Here is a 23,557-nt window from a genome sequence, read left to right on the forward strand (position 1 = left end):
AACTATTGAAGTAATTATAAATATACATTATTTCTTAAATATATTCCTTAAATATTAATACAATTTATACTAACATTAAATTAAATATTAAATTAGATGGATACATATTATTGAGAATTGTTTTAAATATTTTAACTTTTCAACTAGTAGCTGTTTTAAATATGTATTAGTTTGTATGTTTATCTATCTGTTTTAGCATTGTGATAAGATAATATTTTTGAAGAATACATCTTTGCATTGCTTGCACCATGAATCTGTATAGAAAGTGGCATTTATCATCTTTAGGCCTACTACGTACTTCGTTTTAAAGCACCTCAACAATCCAACAGTTTAATACTTTTCATTCATGTTTTACATATGAAATTTTCCTCTCCACAATCAAATTTGTTTACTTTTTTACTAGATACTAAAAAATAATAAAAAAATAAAAAAATAAATACAATAATGTACGCTTAACTCACCTGTATTGCATTCCAACACAAAAGGAGATGTTAGGCAGAGTGCTAGTCAAACAATGAAAGTGAATGATGACTGAGACCGGTATTCTGACTATCAACATCTTCTTTGGAACGAAATGAGGGTGAGAAAATGCTGACAGAACTGTCTTTTCTTTTTTTTTTTTTTTTTTTTTTTTTTTAATTCTTCTTTTTCTTTTTTTGTGGGGGGGTAAACTTGTCCTTTAATCACCACCGTTGTCATGACACCCATTTGCTACCGTAAACCTTTCGCTTCGGTTCTTTGTTCTTTGCGACGATGACAGTCGCTTGGCGGCAGACTGGGCAGGGCTGTCTGGAGATCCGACACATCTGAATCTCGCCCGTGTTTCTGTCTGATAATCCAAAGTTTATTCAAATTCGTACATCACATCGGGCCTCATGGATCCCAATCGAATCATACAGGCTCTGAAAGGCACCATAGACCCCAATCTGAGGGTAGAGGCTGAGAATGAACTCAACCAGGTCAGTCATTCATCTGGAGAAGTTTGTTGTTTCTTTGGAGAACAGAAGCACTATAAGAACAATGTCTTTGCTATAAGAGAGCCTGAATCTAATGCGTAAGGGAGGGTAATACCTAATATATCTGATCACAGCCCTGTCTCACCTCTATTGTTGTTTAGTTGGTTGATTTCGTGTTGTTATGCTTTTAAACTAGTTGCATTGGTTGAATGTGCAACAAAAGAATCAGATGCAGGGGATATGCAACTGCCCTCATCTTACTGATTATGGACTAAATCATGTAAAGTTAATGTTATATTCTTTATTCTAAGATCTAAAAGTTGTTAGTTCTATTTTTTTATACAATAGAGAAACAATCCCTCAATATTCATATTAGTGATGTGAAATTGAACACTACTGCAGAAAGTGTAAATCTGCCTTTGGTGGAATGCTATTCTCTGGGATATTTTACATTGTGTCCTGGTTCTGACCCGTATAAATCACCAATGCACAGACCACTGATGCAATTCTGTGCAATCACGCATTCTCAACAGCCAGTATAAACCATTCTGTGTAAACTAAGTTCATTGTTGCTTTATCGCAATGGGGAGTGCTGGGAAAATCTGAGTTGTTGAATTTTCAAGTTTAAATCCATTTCTTTTCATTGTCAGTTCAGAGTCATGCATTAAATTTGATGTCCAATCTGGTGTTTGTTTTTAGTAGATGACATGAAACACAGCAACAGATAACTTTAGGAATATTAGCCAGGATTGGATTGGATATTGTTAATGCAATGAATTGCTTTTGAAGAACTTTAAAAGTCTGTCATCAAGCTCTCACATTTCAAATGTTGGGATTTCTGCAGTCCTACAAGATCATCAACTTCGCCCCCACTCTGCTACAGATCATCGTGTCGGATCAGGTGGAGTTTCCTGTGCGACAGGCAGGTAAGAGCAGCCATTTAAATTTCGATACTGTGTTTGAGGCCTTCATATACCAGGAGAAAATACTTTAATGGGTTATTGAACTAAAAGGCATAGTTCACCCAAAAATTCTCTCATCATTTACTCACCCTCATGCCATCCCAGATGTGTTTGACTTTCTTTCTTCTGCAGAACACAAATTAAGATTTTTAGAAGGAAATCTCAACCAGAAATTTGAATCTCCAAAAATCACATAAAGGCAGCATAAAAGCCATCTATTCGACTCTAGTGGTTAAATCCATATCTTCTGAGGTGATATAATAGGTGTGGAACAGATCAATATTTAAGTCCTTGTTTACTTTAAATCTCATTTTTTGACCAGCCCTGACCAGTAGGTAGCAATATGCACGAAGAAAGCAAAACACCAAAAAAAAAAAAAAAAAAAAGAAGAATGTGGAGATATATAGTAAAAACGAACTTAAATATTGACCTATTTCTCACCCACACCTATCATATCGCTTCAGAAGACATGGATTTAACCACTGGAGTCTTATGGATTACTTTTATGCTGCCTTTATGTGATTTTTGGACCTTCAAAGTTCTGGCCACCATTCGCTTGCATTGTATGGACCAACAGAGCTGAGATGTTCTTGTTGAGCATAAGAAAGGTATACATACACATCTTCTGTGGCAAGAGGGTAAATGTTGAGAGAATTTTCCTTTTTGGGCGAACTTTCCCTTTAAAATAATCACCTGTTCTCACTTTGCACCAAGCTGAGCAACACTGATCCTGTACTCAGGGACCCTCCCCCTTTACAATTTGTGTGTTACGATTAGATAAAATAGTTGGTGACATCATATTTTTGCTTTGCAGCTGCTATATACCTGAAAAACATGGTGAGTCAGTACTGGCAGGACCGAGAGCCCACGCTGGGGGAGGTGGTCTTTCCTTTCAACATCCATGAAAATGACCGTGGACAGATCCGAGAAAACATGGTGGAGGCCATTATTCGCTGTCCAGAGTCCATAAGGTGGGTCAGTTGTGTGAGTATGACTGTTTCGGTTTTCATAACATTAAAATGACTATGTTTTTGATTGACAGGGCTCAGCTGACAGTATGTTTGCGTGCCATAATAAAGCATGACTTTCCCGGGCGGTGGACGGGGGTAGTAGACAAGATCAACCTGTACCTGCAGTCTCAAAACAGTGGAAGTTGGTACGGTAGTCTGCTCGCTCTGTACCAACTGGTCAAAACCTATGAGTAAGTCACCCACAAACTTCATGTCAATTAAAGGGATACTTCACCCAAAAATTAAAATTCTGTCATCATTTATTCACCCTCATGTTGTTCCAAACAGTTATGGCTTTTTTCCTTCTATATTATAGCTCAATGAAAGATTACATTGAGATATGTTTGACTATGGATCAATATGATTCTTGATCTGGGGTCTGTGGTGGTCAGGTTTAAGAAAGCAGAGGAACGGGACCCCTTGTTGGCAGCGATGCAGATCTTCTTGCCCCGACTCCAGCAGCTGATCACTCAGCTCCTGTCTGATGCCACCTTCATCTCTGTACTCATCCAGAAACAGATACTGAAGATTTTCCATGCACTTGTACAGGTGTGTGAGTACACTTGTTTAGTTTTTTATTAACTTATTAGTCCTAAAATACGTGCAAACATTGTTGTATGGTTAATGTCCCTACTAAATCCGTGTGTGTGTGTGTGTGTGTGTGTGTGTGTGTGTGTGTGTGTGTGTGTGTGTGTGTGCGCGTGTCTGCAGTATTCCCTCCCCCTACAGCTGATCAATAACACAGTCATGACCCATTGGATGGAGATCCTGAGGACAGTTGTGGATCGGGACGTCCCGGCAGTACGTTTTTGTGTTGTGTGCCCCTACACAATTATTTTCACAGTTAAATGGATGGTTTATCCAAAAATTTACTTGCATTCATGTCACTGCAAAATGGAGGATTTTCTTTCTTCAGTGGAACACAAAAAAAAGATGTTAGGCAGTATGTAAGTCTCAGTCACCATTCACTTTCATTGCATCTTTTTTTTTTTTCCATACAATGAAAGTGAATGGTGAGTGAGGCTGTCATTCTACCTAACATCTCCTTTTGTGCTCCAGTGAAGAAAGAAAGTCACGTGGGTTTGGGACAAAATGAGAGTAAGTAAATGATGACAGAATTTTCATTTTCAGGGAACTGTTGCTTTAAAGGGATATTTCAACCAAAAATGAAAATCCTCTCATGATTTACTCACCCTCCTGGCATCCCAGATGTGTATGACTTTCTTTCTTCTGCAGAACACAAATGAAGATTTTTAGGAGAGTATCTCAGCTCTGTAGTTCCATACAATGCAAGTGAATGGGTGCCAAAATTTTGAAGCTCCAAAATACACATAAAAGTAATCCATTAGACTCCAGTGGTTAAATCTATTTGTTTAGACACAATATGATAGATGTGGGTGAGAAACAGATCAATATTTAAGTCATTCTTGGTCATAAATTCTCCTTCCTGCCCAGTAAGGGGCGATATGCACGAAGAATGTGAATCACCAAAAACAGAAGAAGGAGAAAGTGAAAGTGAAGGAAAAAGGACTTAAATATTGATCTTTTTCTCACCTTCACCTATCATATCACTTCAGAAGATATGGATTTAACCACCAGAGTCGTCTGGAGTACTTTTATGTTGCCCTTATGTGGATTTTGGAGCTTCAAAATTTTGGCACCCATTCACTTGCATTGTATGGAACTACAGAGCTGAGATATTCTTCTAAAAATCATCATTTGAGTTCAGCAGATGAAAGAAAGTCATACACATCTGGGATGGCATGAGGGTGAGTAAATGATCTTATGAGCAGATACAAGTGCATGACTCTGTGTTCAATGATTCTTAGGAGACTCTGGAAGCTGATGAAGATGACAGACCTGAACTGATCTGGTGGAAGTGCAAGAAATGGGCTCTGCACATCATCACGAGAACGTTTGAGAGGTGATTCAACACACCAATCCACATTTTGGTCTTTATAAGACATGATAATGATCTTAAAGAGGGAAATTAGCTACATTTGATCATAGAAACGGAAAACAAATACTTGATCAGCATCGTTTCGCTTGTTACAATGTCTGACATATACCATGTGAAATACAATAGTACAGGTGCATCTCAATAAATTAGAATGTCGTGGAAAAGTTCATTTATTTCAGTAATTCAACTCAAATTGTGAAACTCGTGTATTAAATAAATTCAATGCACACAGACTGAAGTAGTTTAAGTCTTTGGTTCTTTTAATTGTGATGATTTTGGCTCACATTTAACAAAAACCCACCAATTCACTATCTCAAAAAATTAGAATACATCATAAGACCAATAAAAAAAAACATTTTTAGTGAATTGTTGGCCTTCTGGAAAGTATGTTCGTTTACTGTATATGTACTCAATACTTGGTAGGGGCTTCTTTTGCTTTAATTACTGCCTCAATTCGGCGTAGCATGGAGGTGATCAGTTTGTGGCACTGCTGAGGTGGTATGGAAGCCCAGGTTTCTTTGACAGTGGCCTTCAGCTCATCTGCATTTTTTGGTCTCTTGTTTCTCATTTTCCTCTTGACAATACCCCATAGATTCTCTATGGGGTTCAGGTCTGGTGAGTTTGCTGGCCAGTCAAGCACACCAACACCATGGTCATTTAACCAACTTTTGGTGCTTTTGGCAGTGTGGGCAGGTGCCAAATCCTGCTGGAAAATGAAATCAGCATCTTTAAAAAGCTGGTCAGCAGAAGGAAGCCTGAAGTGCTCCAAAATTTCTTGGTAAACGGGTGCAGTGACTTTGGTTTTCAAAAAACACAATGGACCAACACCAGCAGATGACATTGCACCCCAAATCATCACAGACTGTGGAAACTTAACACTGAACTTCAAGCAACTTGGGCTATGAGCTTCTCCACCCTTCCTCCAGACTCTAGGACCTTGGTTTCCAAATGAAATACAAAACTTGCTCTCATCTGAAAAGAGGACTTTGGACCACTGGGCAACAGTCCAGTTCTTCTTCTCCTTAGCCCAGGTAAGACGCCTCTGACGTTGTCTGTGGTTAAGGAGTGGCTTAACGAGGAATACGACAACTGTAGCCAAATTCCTTGACATGTCTGTGTGTGGTGGCTCTTGATGCCTTGACCCCAGCCTCAGTCCATTCCTTGTGAAGTTCACCCAAATTCTTGAATCGATTTTGCTTGACAATCATAAGGCTGCGGTTCTCTCGGTTGGTTGTGCATCTTTTTCTTCCACACTTTTTCCTTCCACTCAACTTTCTGTTAACATGCTTGGATACAGCACTCTGTGAACAGCCAGCTTCTTTGGCAATGAATGTTTGTGGCTTACCCTCCTTGTGAAGGGTGTCAATGATTGTCTTCTGGACAACTGTCAGATCAGCAGTCTTCCCCATGATTGTGTAGCCTAGTGAACCAAACTGAGAGACCATTTTGAAGGCTCAGGAAACCTTTGCAGGTGTTTTGAGTTGATTAGCTGATTGGCATGTCACCATATTCAAAGTTTTTGAGATAGTGAATTGGTGGGTTTTTGTTAAATGTGAGCCAAAATCATCACAATTAAAAGAACCAAAGACTTAAACTACTTCAGTCTGTGTGCATTGAATTTATTTAATACACGAGTTTCACAATTTGAGTTGAATTACTGAAATAAATGAACTTTTCCACGACATTCTAATTTATTGAGATGCACCTGTAAATGACAGGGGATGAGAATACAATCAATAAACCCAGTATTCATTATTCGGTATGATTTGTACTCTTTGTTTGATTTGTTCTCAGATATGGGAGTCCTGGCAACGTTACAAAGGAGTATTTTGAGTTTGCAGATTTTTACTTGAAGACTTATGCTACAGGAATCCAACAAGTAAGGACTGCATGTGTAGTTTGGGTTTGTGCATGCAAATTGGTCATTATTGTGCATTAAATAAGATTTTATCTTTGTATTCCTGCAGGTATTGTTGAAGGTGATTGATCAGTACAGACAGAAGCAGTACGTGAGTCCTCGGGTCCTCCAGCAGGCATTGAGCTACATGACTCAGGGCGTCTCACACTCGATCACATGGAAACAAATGAAACCCCACATGCCGGTGAGAAGAACAGACTCCAAACATGAAATGACTGTATATGAATTAATATTTGCGTACAGCTTAAAGGGATAGATCACCCTAAAATTAAAATTCTCTCATTATTTACTCACCCTCATTCCATCCTAGATGTGTATGACTTTCTTTCTTCTGCAGAACACAAATTAAGATTTTTAGAATAATATCTCAGCTCTGTAGGTTCATATAATGCAAGTGAGTGGTGGCCAGAAATGTGAAGCCCCAAAACGCACATAAAAACAGCATAAAAGTAATCCATAAGACTCCAGTTGTTTAATCCATGTCTTCAGAAGCGATCTTATTGGTTTTGGGTGAGAACAGACCAATATGTAACTCCTTTTTCACTGTACATCTTGCCATTGCGGTCTCTAGGCACTATCATACTCGATTACACTTCCAAGTACTTGACGCATGCGCAGAGCGCTAGATGGTGGTAAGAAGTGTAATCAAGCTTGAAATCATGATCGCCAAGGAGACTGCTTTCAAGATGTACAGTGAAAAAGGAGTTATATTTTTGTCTGTTCTCATCCAGAATTGATTGGATTGCTTCAGATGACATGGATTAAACCACTGGAGTCTTATTGAATACTTTTATACTGCCTTTATGTGCTTTTTGGAGCTTCAAAGTTTTGGTTACCATTCACTTGCATTGTATGGATATTCTTTTATAAAAAAATCTTTGTTTGTGTTCTGCAGAAGAAAAAAACTAATCTGGGACAGCATGATAAAATGTAAATGTTTGGGTGAACTATTCCTTTAATATCTCTTTTGCAGACTATTACTCAGGAGGTGGTGTTTACTCTCATGTGCTATAAAGATGAAGATGAAAGACTATGGCAGGAAGATCCATACGAGTACATCCGCATGAAATTCAGTCAGTGTGCTTAGAGATTAAATCAATTTTAAATCTTTTTGGTGTATGATTTATCTACTGATGATTTCTTGAAATATGAACTGATTGGCTAATCTGTGGTTCCTGTTTCTGTGCCACTGTAGATATATATGACGATCATGTGTTTCCGGCCACGGCCGCTCAGACTCTATTGTGTAAAGCAGCCAGGAAGAGGAAGGAGGTGAGTCCACCCTCACACCAGTATTTATGGCCAGAGCTTTTGTTTAAATTAGCATTTATATTCTTTGCAGTTCTTTGCTGTCATTCCAAAGTGATGTACAAGAATGCATCAAATTTACAGCCTTCCTCTTTTTACAATATTATGCATTTGTAATGTCATTGGAGCAGAAGTCTTGAACTTTTCTGGTGTTTTATGTTTAGGTTTTGCCTCAGATTATGGAATTTTGTCACCAGATCCTTATTGATCCCAATGCTGACCCCCGCAGGAAGGATGGAGCACTGCATGTAATCGGCGCATTAGCTCAGCCTTTGCTAAAGGTTCGATTATTTTTTTATTTTATTTATTTTTTCTTCATATCAAACAAAATGCTGAGACCACCGCATCATATCAAATACTGTCAAGTTTCTGAGTGTTTTTAGAAGGTGTCTGAAATGAAATATTCTGCCAAACTCTCAGTTTGGAATATTACAAGGTTACTCCAGTTGTTTCTTTATGTTCTGTATCTTTTTCTGCAGAAGCGAGTGTACAGGGACCAGATGGAGCTCATTTTACAAAACTATGTTTTTCCTCTGCTCAACTCGAATCTGGGCTACCTACGGGCCAGGGTGAGTGAGTGTGTCTAGGTTGTATTAGTGCACCTGACAGCAATGTGAATTTAGAACTTCAGATATCAAAACTGCACTAGTCAAAGTCCATTTTCAATGCAACAGTGGTTTCCATGGAGACATATTTGTGGTATTTCTGGCTGTCTGTGTGTAGTCATGCTGGGTGCTGCACTCGTTCAGTCCTCTGAAGTTTCATAATGAGCTGGTTCTGAGGAACGCTGTGGAGCTGGTCAAACAGAACCTGGTGGATGATAAGGAGATGCCTGTTAAAGTGGAAGCAGCTATTGCACTACAGACGCTCGTCAGCAACCAGGAGCAAGGTTTGAACACACACACTTCACCCTAAACACTTGGAGAGAGACAATGGTGTAAAATACAAATATGACTCTGCTTTCATTGACTGTTGTTTAGAACAAAATGCATCAATGAATTTTACTAAATTAAAGGGTCAATAACATCACACAATTTTTGGTGTCTGGAAAAAATCCAATTCACACATACACCTCTAATATCGTGAGGATTTTTGCATGCGAGACATGAAGTAAAAAATGTCAGGTTATGTACGTGTGCACACTTGCATTTGTCCAAGCTGTAAGGACACTTTAATCACTTTTTACTTGGTTATACCAACTGACATTTTTTTAGTTACATCTTGCATTTTTTTTTTTTTTTTTTTTTTTTTTGTTAAACCACCTCATATTAAATCAAAACTTCTTTTTTTTTTTTTTTACAATGGTATGAATACGTATACGACGAAAAAGTCAAATAAGTAAAACCACTGACTAGTCTTGCTTTTGATTTTTCTATTACTAACTATACTATTCTAACTATTCTATACTATAACTAACCCTAACTAATCGATGAATATTGATTGCATGTACATTTTCTAAGAACTTGGTGCATGCATTTTAAAAGATTTCTACTTTACAACGTCTCTGATATCCTGATTTGTTATTGACCCAATTTGGTTTACTCTGGGTAATTGGTTTAAGAGACAAGTAGATTAATCTGTTTATTTAAATGCAGCATCATTGGATGCTGTCTGCCCCTTCTCCCACATTTTTTCTCTACATTCTTGTCTCCTGTGAGTGTAGCTAAGGTCTATATCAGGCCATTCATCAGGCCTGTGATGCAGGAATTGCTGCACGTCATTAAAGAAACAGAAAACGACGACCTCACCAGCGTCATCCAGAAAATGATCTGTGAATATAACCAGGAAGTGGCTGTGATAGCTGTGGATATGACACAGAATCTGGTACTGCACTAGTCTGTGTTTCTAAGCTTATCGGTTAAAAGATTGTAGATTCATTCTGGCAGAATATTTTTGATGAATGTGTTGTTTGTTGCAGGCTGAGATCTTCAGCAAGGTTCTCCAGAGTGAAGAGTATGAGGAGAGTGAAGATAAGACAGTGATGGCACTGGGCATTCTCAGCACCATAGACACCATACTCACCGTCATGGAGGACCACAAAGAGGTTTGGAAATGTGCTCAATGCCTAATCATGCCAAGTCAAATTGTTCGCTGTGAAAAGTATGCATCTCAATGAATTCCTTCCCACAAAGTCTGAAATATTGCACTGCAATGATTGACGACTTCACATGTCTCTGTTTTGTTTTGTGTTTTTGTATTTTGTTTGTTTTGTTTTGTTCCAAATTTGTTACTTTTATTTTGATGTGAAAATTTGTTTGCAAATATTTTAATTTATTTTTGTAGACTCCACAGGTTTTTGTTTTGTTTTTGTTTTTTTTTGTTTTGTTTTTTTCAAATGTGTTATCAGAGAAGATTAAAATTCCCTAACAGACTTTTATTTTGATGTTAAATTTTTTTTTAAATATTTTAGATTTATTTTTGTTGACTTCACAGGTTTGTTTGGTGTTTGGTGTTTTGTGTTTGGTGTTTTGTTTTGTTTTGTTCTAAATTTGTTATCAGAGAAGATGATAAATTCCCTAACAGACTTTTATTTTGATGTGAAAATTTGTTTGCAAATATTTTAGATTTATTTTTGTTGACTTCACAGGTTTGTTTTGTGTTTGGTGTTTTTTGTTTTGTTTTGCTTTATGTTTTGTTCCAAATTTGTTATCAGAGAAGATGAAAATTCCTTAACAGACTTTTTTTATTTTTTATGTGAAAAATAATTTGCAAATATTTTAGATTTATTTTTGTAGACTTCACAGCTTTGTTTTGTTTTTTTGTTTTGTTTTGTTCCAAATTTATAGTCAGAGAAGATGAAAATTCCCTAACAGACTTTTATTTTGATGTTAATTTTTTTTAAATATTTTAGATTTATTTTTGTTGACTTCACAGTTTTGTTTGGTGTCTTGTGTTTGGTGTTTTGTGTTTGGTGTTTTGTGTTTGGTGTTTTGTTTTGTTCTAAATTTGTTATCAGAGAAGATGATAAATTCCCTAACAGACTTTTATTTTGATGTGAAAAATTGTTTGCAAATATTTTCGATTTGTTGTATTTTTTTTAATTATTATTATTATTATTATTATTATTTTATTATTATTATTATTTTATTTTTTTACAATTAACAAATCATTCATGTAACCAAATTTGTTCTCAGAGAAGATAAAAATTTGTTTTGAGGTGAAAAATTGTTTGCAAATATTTCAGATTTATTTTTGTCGACTTCACAGGCCTGTTTTATTTAATTATTTTTTTCTGTGGTTATGTTTTGCATTTTTTTGTTTATTTTAATGATGAACAATTCATTCAGGTATCCAAATTGTTATCAGAGAAGATGAAAATTCTCTTAACAGACTTGTTTTGTGGTGAAAAATTGCAAATACTTCAGATTTATTTTTAATCACACTCGATGTGAACAGGTTTTCATTCTGAAAGTTGAAAAGCAGATAAACTGACCCCAAAAGGAGTCACTAAGAGTTTAATGTGCTGTTTTGATCTCTCTGTGTGACAGATCACTCAGCAGCTGGAGAGCATATGCCTGCAGGTCATTGGTCTTGTGCTGCAGAAACCCATCATAGGTATGGCAGGTGTGTGTGGGGGTTGGTGTTTTCACATTTATGATTATTAACATTCATTTTGGCTTAAGATAAAAGTTTTGATGGCTTCTTATGAAGTAGATTAATTGTTTTTTGAAGATCTTTCCAGACATCCCAAAAACAATACGTAAGGGGCGTTCACACTGACAGCGCTTTGCAATGACAAAGTAATGACAAGTCATTTATTTTCAGTGAGCAGCAGAAACAGTTGGTGTTGCAAAAAAGTTGTGCAGTGTTTAACTTTAACATCCAAGTTTAGTGCTGTCAGTACGAACGCATCTTATGAAATGTACAATATGAATTCTTAAAACATTTGACCACATGGTGGAGCTCTGATATAAAATACATCTTATTTCACTTGAATATCAAAGCAAATAATTTTATAAACTTTTCATGTATAGGCTTTATCTTATTCTTTATTGGCCTTGAAAATTCCTCTGTCTTTTTCTGGTGGTGTCATTCATGTTCTGTCTGTCTCTTTCAGAGTTTTATGAGGAGGTAATGTCACTGGCATTTGGACTCACCTGTCAGTCTATCTCCCCTCAGATGTGGCAGCTACTGGGCGTCCTATATGACGTCTTCCAGCATGACTGCTTCGACTACTTCACAGGTGTCTGACATGCTTGTAGAGCAATATGAAACACAGCCGAGAGCCAGGCCTAGACTTGATCTCTCTGCTCCACCTTAAACTATAATTCATCACATGATTGAACTAGGTTGAAATAGTCATAAATATGATGGATGTGCGTACTTGCTTTGAGTCATTAGAAAATGGTTATGGCTATATTGACTGCTCTATTAATAATGTGATATATTACCCTGTTTATGCAGATATGATGCCTCTCTTGCACAATTACGTTACTGTGGATACAAATATGCTGCTGACAAATCCCAAGTACCTGGAGGTCATATACTCAATGTGCAAAAAGGTGCTTTTTTATTTTACCTTTCTTTAAGTTTTGTAAAGTAGAGATGTCCAGCTGGCAGAGTCAGAAATTAACGAGGCATCAGGGCAAATATGCCAAAATTATCTAAAATATGAAGGCATGATGGTGGGCAGTAGAGAACTGTATAGTATAACAAAAAACAGTTATTTGTAATGTATTGTAGCAGAGTGCTTACAGTGTTGACATACAGTATCTTATACATTATTTACAGCTACTTTTTTATTGATGTTTGTTTTATAAATAACAGCCTTAATTCTTCAGATCTAATCTAAATTTCTTCAGTTGGTTATATTTTTATATTGGTTAAATTTGGTTATATTGTATGTTTTATATAAAGTAAATAATTACAATAAATTCTGACAATATCTAACATTTGACCTTTTGACCCCTCACCCCCTCAGGTCCTAACTAGTGATGCTGGGGAGGACCCAGAATGCCATGCTGCCAAACTTTTGGAGATCATAATATTACAGTGCCGTGGACGTGGTATTGACCAGGTCAGCCATTTGTGTGTGTTGGTCAGCATGCACATTTGTTTTTTAGTCATATATTGTTTATATTTAGTGTGATAGTTTGCATATCAAATATGCAGATAAACTTCTTATGTCTCATTTTGTCCATGTGTATGTATTTTAGTGTATCCCTTTGTTTGTGGAGGCTGTGTTGGAGCGGTTAACACGTGGTGTGAAGTCCAGCGAGCTGCGCACCATGTGTCTACAGGTGGTCATCGCTGCTCTCTACTACAACCCCACCCTGCTCATACACACACTGGAAAATATCCGCTTCCCTCACAGCCCTGAGCCAATCACAGCACAGTTCATCAACCAATGGATGAACGACACCGAGTTCTTCTTAGGGTGAGACTGTTTGCACAGGAAATGGCTTTCATTTGCTCCTTAAGGCCAGATGGTACAGATGCACTTCATTAACAGAGATTTATCTCTTATTACTGTGAATGGTTGAGGGATTCTAATCTGGACCAATTGTTTTAGGTTAAACACCTTTAACTTTCTTTATGCTAATATGGCAGCTGTGTCAATACTTTTTTGGGGGTTCTCTTAGAAATGTACATTCATCCTTCTTGCTTTAGCTCATGTTTAATATTAACTACATTCATGGGTGTCACTTAAACATGTTCTGATGTTAAATTTGAGAAACATGTTTTAAAAAGTGGTGCGGACCACTGATGTCCATAGATTTGACATAAATGAACTCCAATGTACTTGTTACATATTCAATTGGATAACTTAATTCATATCATCATCTTTCATAGGGCTGGGTATTGAAAAAGATTTCTATATTCGATGTGATTCCGATTCAATATTGATTCATGTGGGTATATTTCAGATATAATGTCCCTTTTGCTTAAATATAAAATAAATTATTTTCCAGCTAATGCTGTTAATTATACAGTGGACCTGTTAACTATGTACAATATGAAAATATACACTTTTACGAATTATATTTTTATTGTTTAATAGCTTACGTTGTAGTATTTACATTGATTTGTTGAACACGTGCTAAAACCGGTACTGTCTCTTTAAGAAAACTGGCATTTCTGAAAAGAGCATCTGTAAATGACCGCATGTTAACAAGAGAGACTCAAAATGGTGATTAGAATTAAAAGTTAATTTTTTCTTGTGTTTGATGAACAACTAACTATAGCATACAGAAAGGGTATTAAGAGACATTATTTAATGACAAATGGGTCGTGTGCATCTCATCTTTGGTCACGAATTACACGGAACAACTTTTACTATCAACAGGCAGTGATAGGATTTCGCTGCTGAATACTCCACCACTATACAACACAATTACTTGCGAGTGAAATCTAAACATTTACCAGCCAGTTGCCAAATATTTACATTTTAGCTGCATAGTGCGAAATTTGGTTGCATATGCGAGTGAATTCCTCACGTAGTAAGGGATGTAGGTGGTAAACCGATTAACTGGCATTAACAATTTGCCCGACTAATATTATTGGTTAAAAATTAAACGAGAAGTGGGGGGCCTGGGTAGCTCAGCGAGTAAAGATGCTGACTACCACCCCTGGAGTCACGAGTTCGAATCCAGGGCGTGCTGAGTAACTCCAGCCAGGTCTCCTAAGCAACCAAATTGGCCTGGTTGCTAGGGTGGGTAGAGTCACATGGGGTAACCTCCTCGTGGTCGCTCTCGGTGGGGCACTTGGTGAGTTGTGCACGGATGCCGTGGAGAATAGCGTGAAGCCTCCACACGCGCTATGTCTCCGGGTATAGCGCTTAACAAGCCACATGATAAGATGCGCGGATTGACGGTCTCAGACGCGAAGACAACTGAGATTCGTCCTCCGCCACCCGGATTGAGGCGAGTCACTACGCCACCTGGGAATTCCAAATTGGGGGGGAAATTAACCGAGAAGTTAATTCAAGAAATAACAGACGTAATTTGATGGATTTTACATGTAGGGCATGTTATGTACAAATAAGGGCTCTGTTAACACGTAAATCACTGTCTTCCTCTCAGTCTGAATGACATGGAAATATGAAGCAAGCACTGTGGGACTGTTTCGTCCGTGAAGACATGTTCACATTGTAAATAGGACGTTAGAGTTTAGAAGTACCACAAGTACACTGCGGTACCATTTAAAAAAACATCTGCAAGACTCAACATCTAAGAGCATATGTTTATAGCCCCTGCATATGTTGTACGGGTCGGGAGACAGGAGTGCGATGCGCGGCAGGACTTCAGTGCCTTTGGAGTGGGTTTCAGCTTCCAGGCTTTCTGTCAACATACTGACCGCTGCCCATGTAGGCTATATACTCTGGCGGCCAAAAGTTTGGAATAATGTACAAATTTTGCTCTTATGGAAAGAAATTGGTACTTTTATTCACCAAAGTGGCATTCAACTGATCACAATTTATAGTCAGGTCATTAATAACATGAAAAATTACTAATACAATTTGAAAAAATTGTTCCAAACTTCTTCAAAGAGTTCTCTTCAAAATGTGCAGCAATGACAGCTTTGCAGATCCTTGGCATTCTAGCTGTCAGTTTGTCCAGATACTCCGGTGACATTTCACCCCGCACTTCCTGTAGCACTTGCCATAAATGCGGCTGTCTTGTCGGGCACTTCTCACGCACCTTACAGTCTAGCTGATCCCACAAAAGCTCAATGGGGTTAAGATCCATAACACTCTTTTCCAATTATCTGTTGTCCAATGTCTGTGTTTCTTTGCCCACTCTAACCTTTTCGTTTTGTTTTTCTGTTTCAAAAGTGGCTTTTTCTTTGCAGTTCTTCCCATAAGGTCTGCACCCCTGAGTCGTCTTTACTGTTGTACATGAAACTGGTGTTGAGCAGGTAGAATTCAATGAAGCTGTCAGCTGAGGGCATGTGAGGCGTCTATTTCTCAAACTAGAGACTCCTTGTTAGAGCCAGTTGTCCTTTGTCTTTGAAGACTGTAGTGTACAACTTTGTATGAAATCTTCAGTTTTTTGACAATTTCAAGCATTGTATAGCCTTCATTCCTTATAACAATGATTGACTGACGAGTTTCTAGAGAAAGCTGTTTCTTTTTTGCCATTTTTGACCTAATATTGACCTTAAGACATGCCAGTCTATTTTATACTGTGGCAACTCAAAAACAAACACTAAGACAATGTTAAGCTTCATTTAACAAACCAAATAGCTTTCAACTGTGTTTAATATAATGGCAAGTGATTTTTTAGTACCAAATTGGCAATTAACATGATTACTCAAGGATAAGGTGTTGGAGTGATGGCTGCTGGAAATAGGGCCTGTCTAGATTTGATCAAAAATGACTTTTTTCAAATAGTGATGGTGCTGTTTTTTACATCAGTAATGTCCTGACTATACTTTGTGAGCAGCTGAATGCCACTTCCAAAACAGCAAAATCTGTACATTATTCCAAACTTTTGTCCGCCAGTGTATATGTTGAAGACAAACACAAATGATTAGGATTGCCAGCAGTACAATTTGTGGGTAGGCCGACTGTTTTTATTCTTCCATTCCATTGTTACATATTGTCATGACTCATGCCTGTTTGGCCACTTGTTTGATTCATGGCTTATCGATTAACTGATTAATAACTGGTTAATATTGGCTGTTACTCGGTTAAAAGAATTTGCCAAAATTTGCATCCCTTGTTGTAGCGGAGGGTTGTGCATAGAGTAAAAGATCGATCTTGGGATTTAAGAATTGATATTGAGATCATTCAAATGAAGATTGCGATGCATCTGAAAATCTATATTTTTACCCACCCCTAATCTTTCGTAGGTCAGTGTATAAATGCATGAATCAGCAGTGTAAGGGGTCAGGATCGTAATGCCCTTAATAAATTAAATTATTTACACACACCTAAATTGCTGGGACAAAATCAGCCATGGCAGTATATGATGATGCCAGTGACTGCATTTATTATCAAAATCACCTGTAAAGATTTGATTGCTTTGTGTCATTATCTCTGCAGACTGCACGACCGTAAGATGTGCATCATTGGGCTCAGTGTTCTGATGGAGCTGCCCAGCCGCCCTGCAGTCCTGGTGGAAGTGGTGGGACAGATCGTCCCCTCTGTCCTGCTCCTCTTCCTGGGCTTAAAGCACATATACGCCTCCAGAGTCCTCAACAAGCCTGAGCAGCTCTCAAGAGATCAAGGTTCAGAGGAGGATGAGAACGGTGAGATTGTGGGGAGAGGGAAAGATATTTAAATGCTGACAGGATGGGGTTAAAGGGCAGTTAAAGGGGCCATATCATGGAAAACAGGATTTTCATTGCTCTTTTGAAATAAAATAGCTTAATCTACTAAGTAGACGTACTTGGTTTACAACTCAAAGCTCCACCAAGACCATTAATGGAGACTAAACGTTAAAAGCAAAAAGCATTAGCAAATGTGCTTTTTACATTAGATAATATGTAGTCATTTAGCAGATGCTTTTATTCAAAGTGACTTGCAAATTAACATATGACCGCCTTTTCTGCAATTCAACAATTTTCCCATTTTGTCGTGTCATCAGAAGAGTTGTATTATGCATTTCGCATGCGTAGAGATTAGCTACTGTACCTTTAAAATTTTATATGAAATATGACCTAATTTGCATGTTGAAGTGTTAAAGGTACAGTAGCAAAACATCCTGTTTAATTCTAAGGGTCAGAAAGAGGGTGGGAAATGGTTGTGTAAAAAGACTGTTTTTGATGCAAGAAACTTGAACATTAAAAGTGTTCTTCATGGAAAAATAAAATGCTCCAAAAGTATAGAAAATGGCCCCTTTAACAGAACAGAGCACATTGAATGTAATTAAGTCTTTAAGCTTTGACCTTTCAAGTCCAATTTTTGTTGTTGTTGCTTTTGGAGGTTTTTATGGTTATTCTAAACTTGCCGCTTCATGAAGTCCTTACCTCACTCTACTTCAGGTAAACTAATTCTTGCACAGGAAGTGCTATGTGTGGCATATTGCTTGAGGTTAGTCTTTAGGCTTTATGGATGACTGAGAACTGATTTTATCGCTGTAACAGGGCCCTGAGACATGAGGGAATGGAGGAAGGACTGGCCAGTGTTAGTTTAACACATTGCTGAATCGTAGGCATCAGACTCTTGACTTGCAGGAATTAAATACAACTTCATGACCCTGAATCACTGTCCTTCATTCTTACAGCTTGTAGTGAGGTGGAAAGCCCTTTTTTACTGTTAAAGGAATATTTCATCCAAAACTGAAAATCTCTAATCATTTACTCATCCTCATGCCGTACCACATATGTATTTCTTTCTCCTGTAGAACACAAATTAAGATTTTTAGAAGAAAATTTCAGCTGTGTAGGTCCTCACAATGCAAGTGAATGAGTACCAAAATTTTGAAGCTCCAAACGCACATAAAGGCAGCATAAAAGTAATCCTGACGACTGGTTTTATCCATGTCTTCAGAAGTGATATGATAGGTATGGGTGAGAAACATGTGAATATTTAAGTCCTTTTTTACTATCAATCTCCACATTCACATTCATATTCTTCTTCTTTTGTTTTTGGGGATTCGTATTCTTCGTGCATATCACCACCTTCTGGGCAGGGAGGAGAATTTATAGGAAAAAGGGACTTAAATATTGATCTGTTTCTCACCCAAACCTATCCTGTCTCTTCTAAAGACATAGATTAAACTACTGGAGTCTTACAGATGCCTTTATGTGCTTTATGTAGCTTCAAAATTCTGGCCAACTTTCACTTGCATTGTGAGGATCAACAGAGCTAAAATTTTCTTCTAAAAATCTTCGTTTGTGTTCAGCAAAAGAAAGTTAAACACATCTGGGATGGCATGAGGGTGAGAAAATGATGAGAGAATTTTCCTTTTTGGGTGAACTATTCCTTTAATGTACTAGATTTATTTATACAATGCTTCCCTAATGGAGCCAAGACATAGGTTGCACTCTAAGTCACATGCTTATACTAAGCTCTAGTTTGTACTTTGCTGGTGATGGAGAAACTTGCATACTTTGGAGTGTTTAGTTAGACAGTTCGTCAGTATTGGGACGTATTACTATGTCTTCTAGGTACAACAGACTTCTCTGTCGCATACTAGTTGCATTTATATGTAAGCATTTACATACATTTGCATTTACAATCGTTTTCTTTAATGTGTTATTACTTAACTTATAGGTTCAGTTTTTTGTTGTTTTACCTATTTGTTATATTTTAACCTGGAAATTAAAATACATTTAAAAACTGTGGTAGTTTTAGTTTTCCGTTCTTTGCGTCGAAAGATAACCATTTCCCCTCTACACAATATTTTGTTGCACAGATGGACACTTTGAAAATTCATCGGAAATAGTATATCATCCGTGCACTTTTTTACATTTCTGCAATATACGTTTACTGTATATACATTTATGTAAGGTCAAGAATACTCTTTTACTTATTATTTGGCCAAATCCTAATTATGAATAATGTAAAGAAAAGATATGGTAATATGCTATATGTATATGGACGTATACAGATTTCTTAATGTGGCTCTTTAAGAAAGGCTTGAAATCATGGCTGAATGGGCTTATTTTAACTTGCGCACAGGTGGGACCAGTAGTGTGAGATTACAAACGCTTGCAATCTATATTTAGAATTGACATTTGCTTTAGCAAGCTCCATACAAGTCTCCAAACCCCTCCTGTTCCCTGCTCTTACATATAGGAATCATAATAGAAATCTATTTCATCATAATGTCTAATTTCCAGAGGAGATTCCCAGTGACGAAGATGAGGTGGGAGAGAAAGGGGTGACCATGCAGTCGTCCAGCGCTCCCACTGGCAATGACAATGAAGATGAAGATGAGGACGATGATGAGTACTGGGATGATGAAGGTTTTGAGGGGACCCCATTAGAAGAATATAGTACACCACTGGACTACGACAACGGAGAGGACGAATACCAGTTCTTTACCACCTCCCTGCTCCGTATGCACACTTTTTTTTATATAATATACAACATACAGTATGTCCAGTTACATATATGATCTATGACAGTGAGTATCGACTGGTTTTGCTTCAGTGGCCAGATTTTACATTGGACATCAAGTGGCAACCCAACATAGTACAAACATTGATCATCAAACAAAAGTAAACAAAAATGTGCTTAAAATGAAACTTTAAAAAAAAAATGCATAGGTTCAACAAATTGCTAAATTATTAATATGATTTGGGATGAATGAGTTTTGTAAATGTATAATCAACAGTGTAATTTACCAGCATGGGGGGGAGGGGGGGTTTATGGTGTTTGTCAGTGCCGTGGAACAAACCTAAATATTTGTAACAGTATAAAGGATGGGCAAGGAGGAGGTGGGAACCGGACGAACCACCAAAGTAATATTTAATGTAAAATTAAAACAAAGACAAAAACATAAACACCCACACGGCAGCTGTGTGTGGCTCTCTCTCTCTCGAACTGGTAGGGGGAGGGGGCGCGTTGCCCTTCTGGCTGCGCCTCTTTCGAGACCTGGGAGGGAGACAAGGGGAGGGAAAAGGGGAGAGAGAAAGAGCAAGGCAGAGCGACAGTGAGAGAAAGAGAGGAGAGACAGAAAAAAATTGCTTGCTGGTTCCCAGACACACCGTCACCTGGTCCTCGATCACTCCACCACTTTCTGGCAGACGACAGCAGCTCCTCCCCAGGCGGACAGCAGTGAGTCCTCCGACCCCTGGCGGATGGAATGCCCCTCCGCATTCTGGCGGCCAGCAGTGAGCCCCTCGTGGATGGCGGCCGTTCCTCCGCGTCCAGGCGGCCAGCAGCGGCGAGACAGTCCCCCGGTGGACGGACAAACCATCAAAGTAATATTTAATGTAAAATTAAAACAAAGACAAAAACATAAACACACACACGGCAGCTGCGTGTGGCTCGCTCTCTCTCGAACTGCCGCATCCGGCTGCCATTATCCCTCTCCTCGGCTGATTTGCCAGATTGGGGGCCGGGTGTGCGTAGTCACGGCCCGGCCCGCCCTCCTCCTCATCACAATATTGTATTAGTATTAGCCATATTACCAAGTGACAGAGTTTGATTGGACAAATATCAGCATAAGTTGATAAGCCTATTTATTTTTATATCCTTTCTATACATGTCAGTTGCTTAGTAAATTAATAAAAGAAACCCTTGACTCCACAAGTGTTGCACCAGTAATTGGAAATATTTCCTGTTCCAGGTGTTCAAAGTTCAGATGCAGGATGGTATCAGTCCCTTACGTCCTCTCTGAGCGAAGACCAAAAGAAACAACTGCAGGAGATCTACAATATTGCTCAGCAGAGGAGGAGTGCAGGAGTCAAAGGAATGTGGTGAGTATGTAGGTTTGGCTATTTGGCTTTAGTTTGAGTAAAATACTTGGACAAATTCCTCCTTTTGAGGACATTTGGCGACATAAAAATAGAGCATGTTTTCTTTAAGGGGTAGGGTTAGGGGCCGTTCAGACTGAATGCTTTGTTGCTTTAAAAAAAATTAGATGGTGTGCAACCAATGGAACAGAACACAGGCATCTTGAGATGCATTTTTAATGATGTTGAAAAATGTGCGTGAACGGCCCCTGCTATACAAATTATAATTTACCTTTATATAGTGTGTGTACATGTATGTTTATGGGCTTGTGGCTCCCAAAAACTAGAAGTGGCACATGGAATATTCATATTACATATCTGCCTGATGACTGTTGTTTGTGAGTCAGATTGTTTTTTCAGAGTCTTGAAATAATTCAATATTATCTCATCCTCTCCCCAGAAGAGACTTTGGATTTTGATCTGTAAAGAATTTACCCAGGAACTGGTTCAGACACTGAAACTGCCCAACGTTAACTCTAGATACTAGAGAGCCATGTCAACTGGCATGGGTGGAATCATCTTCAGATCCAAGACTCTTAACAGGAAAACAGAGACATGTATTGGCCTTTTGAGGTCCCAGTAAGGTTGAACTCTTACCCCGGAGCAGATTGTACATCCGTCTGCCCATCTGTGCAGAATTATGTGTGTTTGCGATTGTGTGCAGAAATCTCAGAAAAGAATGTTATGTATTCTGTTTCTCTTAGTCTCTAATCCATTTGCAACAGGTCGGCGAGGAACTCGACCAACACAGTGCGGTGAGACATGTCAAAGCCAGCCAGAGAGATAGGCATACAGTGAGACAGACACATAGATGGGGGGTTGATGCTGTTGGTCAGTGCCTTTGGAAATACATGGGCATATTTTTTCCCACACAGATGAAATGTGCACTGGCTGAGATGTCAGAAGGATGATGTTTATAATTGTCATGTTTGTATGTTTCAGAGTTTGTTTTCGTAACAGTTAGTTTTCAGAATTAACTTGAGTGATAAAAATTAATATAACACTAACCGTGTGGTGACATGGTTGTGTGTGTTCTTGCAATGTGTCGAACTCAAAAGAATCAAACTTCTGTGAGAATGTTGGGCATTTACAGATCCTTTATCTGTGCATATTTTCTGAGATCCTAAAAGGAATAGTTACCCAAAAATGGAAATGCTGCCTACCATTATTTTATTGCCCCTAAATCATGTTATTTGCTTTTGTGAAAAGCAAAGGAGAATTTTGAAGTATATTCAAACTGCTCTTTTCCACACAATGAAAGTATAGCTACTAAGGGCTGTTGAGCTACAAAAATGACAAAAAAGCAGCATAAAAGGTGTCAATGTGACCCTTGCAATGTATTCCAAGACTTCTCAAGCCGTATGATAGCTTTGTGTGAGGAAAAGACTGAAACTTAATCAATGAAATTTGCCCCTTTTAATTGACTTCTTATTACATTTACTTGTTTGAACCAATGTATATCTGTCAAAAAAAAAAGTTTTTATTTATTTTAAGGCTGTCAATTTGAAGTGTTAATTCAGTGCAATTAATCATATAAAAATAGCACATCGGGGAAAAAAAGTAACCATTCATCATGCCCCCGACCATAAGTAAACTCTATGATATGTCAGCAGGGGGCAGTCAGCGCAGCTCCAACTGTACAGGCAATGCGCCTTTTTTGTACTAGTCAAAACTTTACTCGTTTACCACAATTATGTAATGTCTTTGAATTGTCTGAATTATTAAATTTATTATATGTACAGTATTTTTATTATTATAATTATCTTTATTTGGGGGACTATTTCGGCAAATGTTGTTATGCGATTAATCAGCATATGATATAATTAAAATGATTAAAAAATCGATTGACAGCCCTAATTTATTTATAATTTATTGTAGTTCACATCTGGTTGCAAGAGTGATTTGACCACAGGGAGCCACCATATATATTTGAACAGCCCCCTGAAAGGATAATCTTAACATTTCTTGTATTATGTTTAGCCAAATGTTCACCTGTGAATTAATTTTAAAAAGTGTGTTTATAATTATGATTCATTATCCCTGTGACCCTGTTCCATTAGCAAGTCCAAACCCAGAGCAATTTCCTTGTGACT

The 23,557-nt window shown here is 37.9% G+C and overlaps 1 protein-coding gene across 3 annotated transcripts; it reads left to right on the forward strand.

The window, feature by feature from the left end:
* The first annotated feature begins 775 nt into the window (after positions 1–775).
* LOC127436805 (importin-8) lies at positions 776–23,306 on the forward strand. 3 transcript variants are annotated; one of them, XM_051691201.1, is made up of 25 exons: positions 776–959; positions 1,801–1,882; positions 2,733–2,889; positions 2,961–3,119; positions 3,321–3,477; positions 3,640–3,729; positions 4,758–4,852; positions 6,683–6,767; positions 6,856–6,990; positions 7,780–7,879; positions 8,002–8,078; positions 8,279–8,395; positions 8,594–8,683; positions 8,838–9,003; positions 9,778–9,938; positions 10,033–10,158; positions 11,603–11,678; positions 12,172–12,297; positions 12,519–12,616; positions 13,036–13,131; positions 13,271–13,491; positions 17,101–17,306; positions 19,845–20,063; positions 21,299–21,428; positions 21,865–23,306. In XM_051691201.1, coding segments are annotated over exons 1-25 (3,054 nt in total). In that variant the 5' UTR covers positions 776–875; the 3' UTR covers positions 21,866–23,306. The 3 variants fall into 3 exon arrangements, with proteins under 3 accessions (XP_051547161.1, XP_051547162.1, XP_051547163.1); XM_051691202.1 differs by having other exon boundaries at positions 11,603–11,669; XM_051691203.1 differs by lacking the exons at positions 776–959; positions 1,801–1,882; positions 2,733–2,889 and having other exon boundaries at positions 2,984–3,119; positions 3,245–3,477.
* Positions 23,307–23,557: the final 251 nt, after the last annotated feature.

This window comes from Myxocyprinus asiaticus, chromosome 47, assembly GCF_019703515.2.
Source record: "Myxocyprinus asiaticus isolate MX2 ecotype Aquarium Trade chromosome 47, UBuf_Myxa_2, whole genome shotgun sequence".
In the NCBI taxonomy this organism is placed as follows: Eukaryota; Metazoa; Chordata; class Actinopteri; order Cypriniformes; family Catostomidae; genus Myxocyprinus; species Myxocyprinus asiaticus.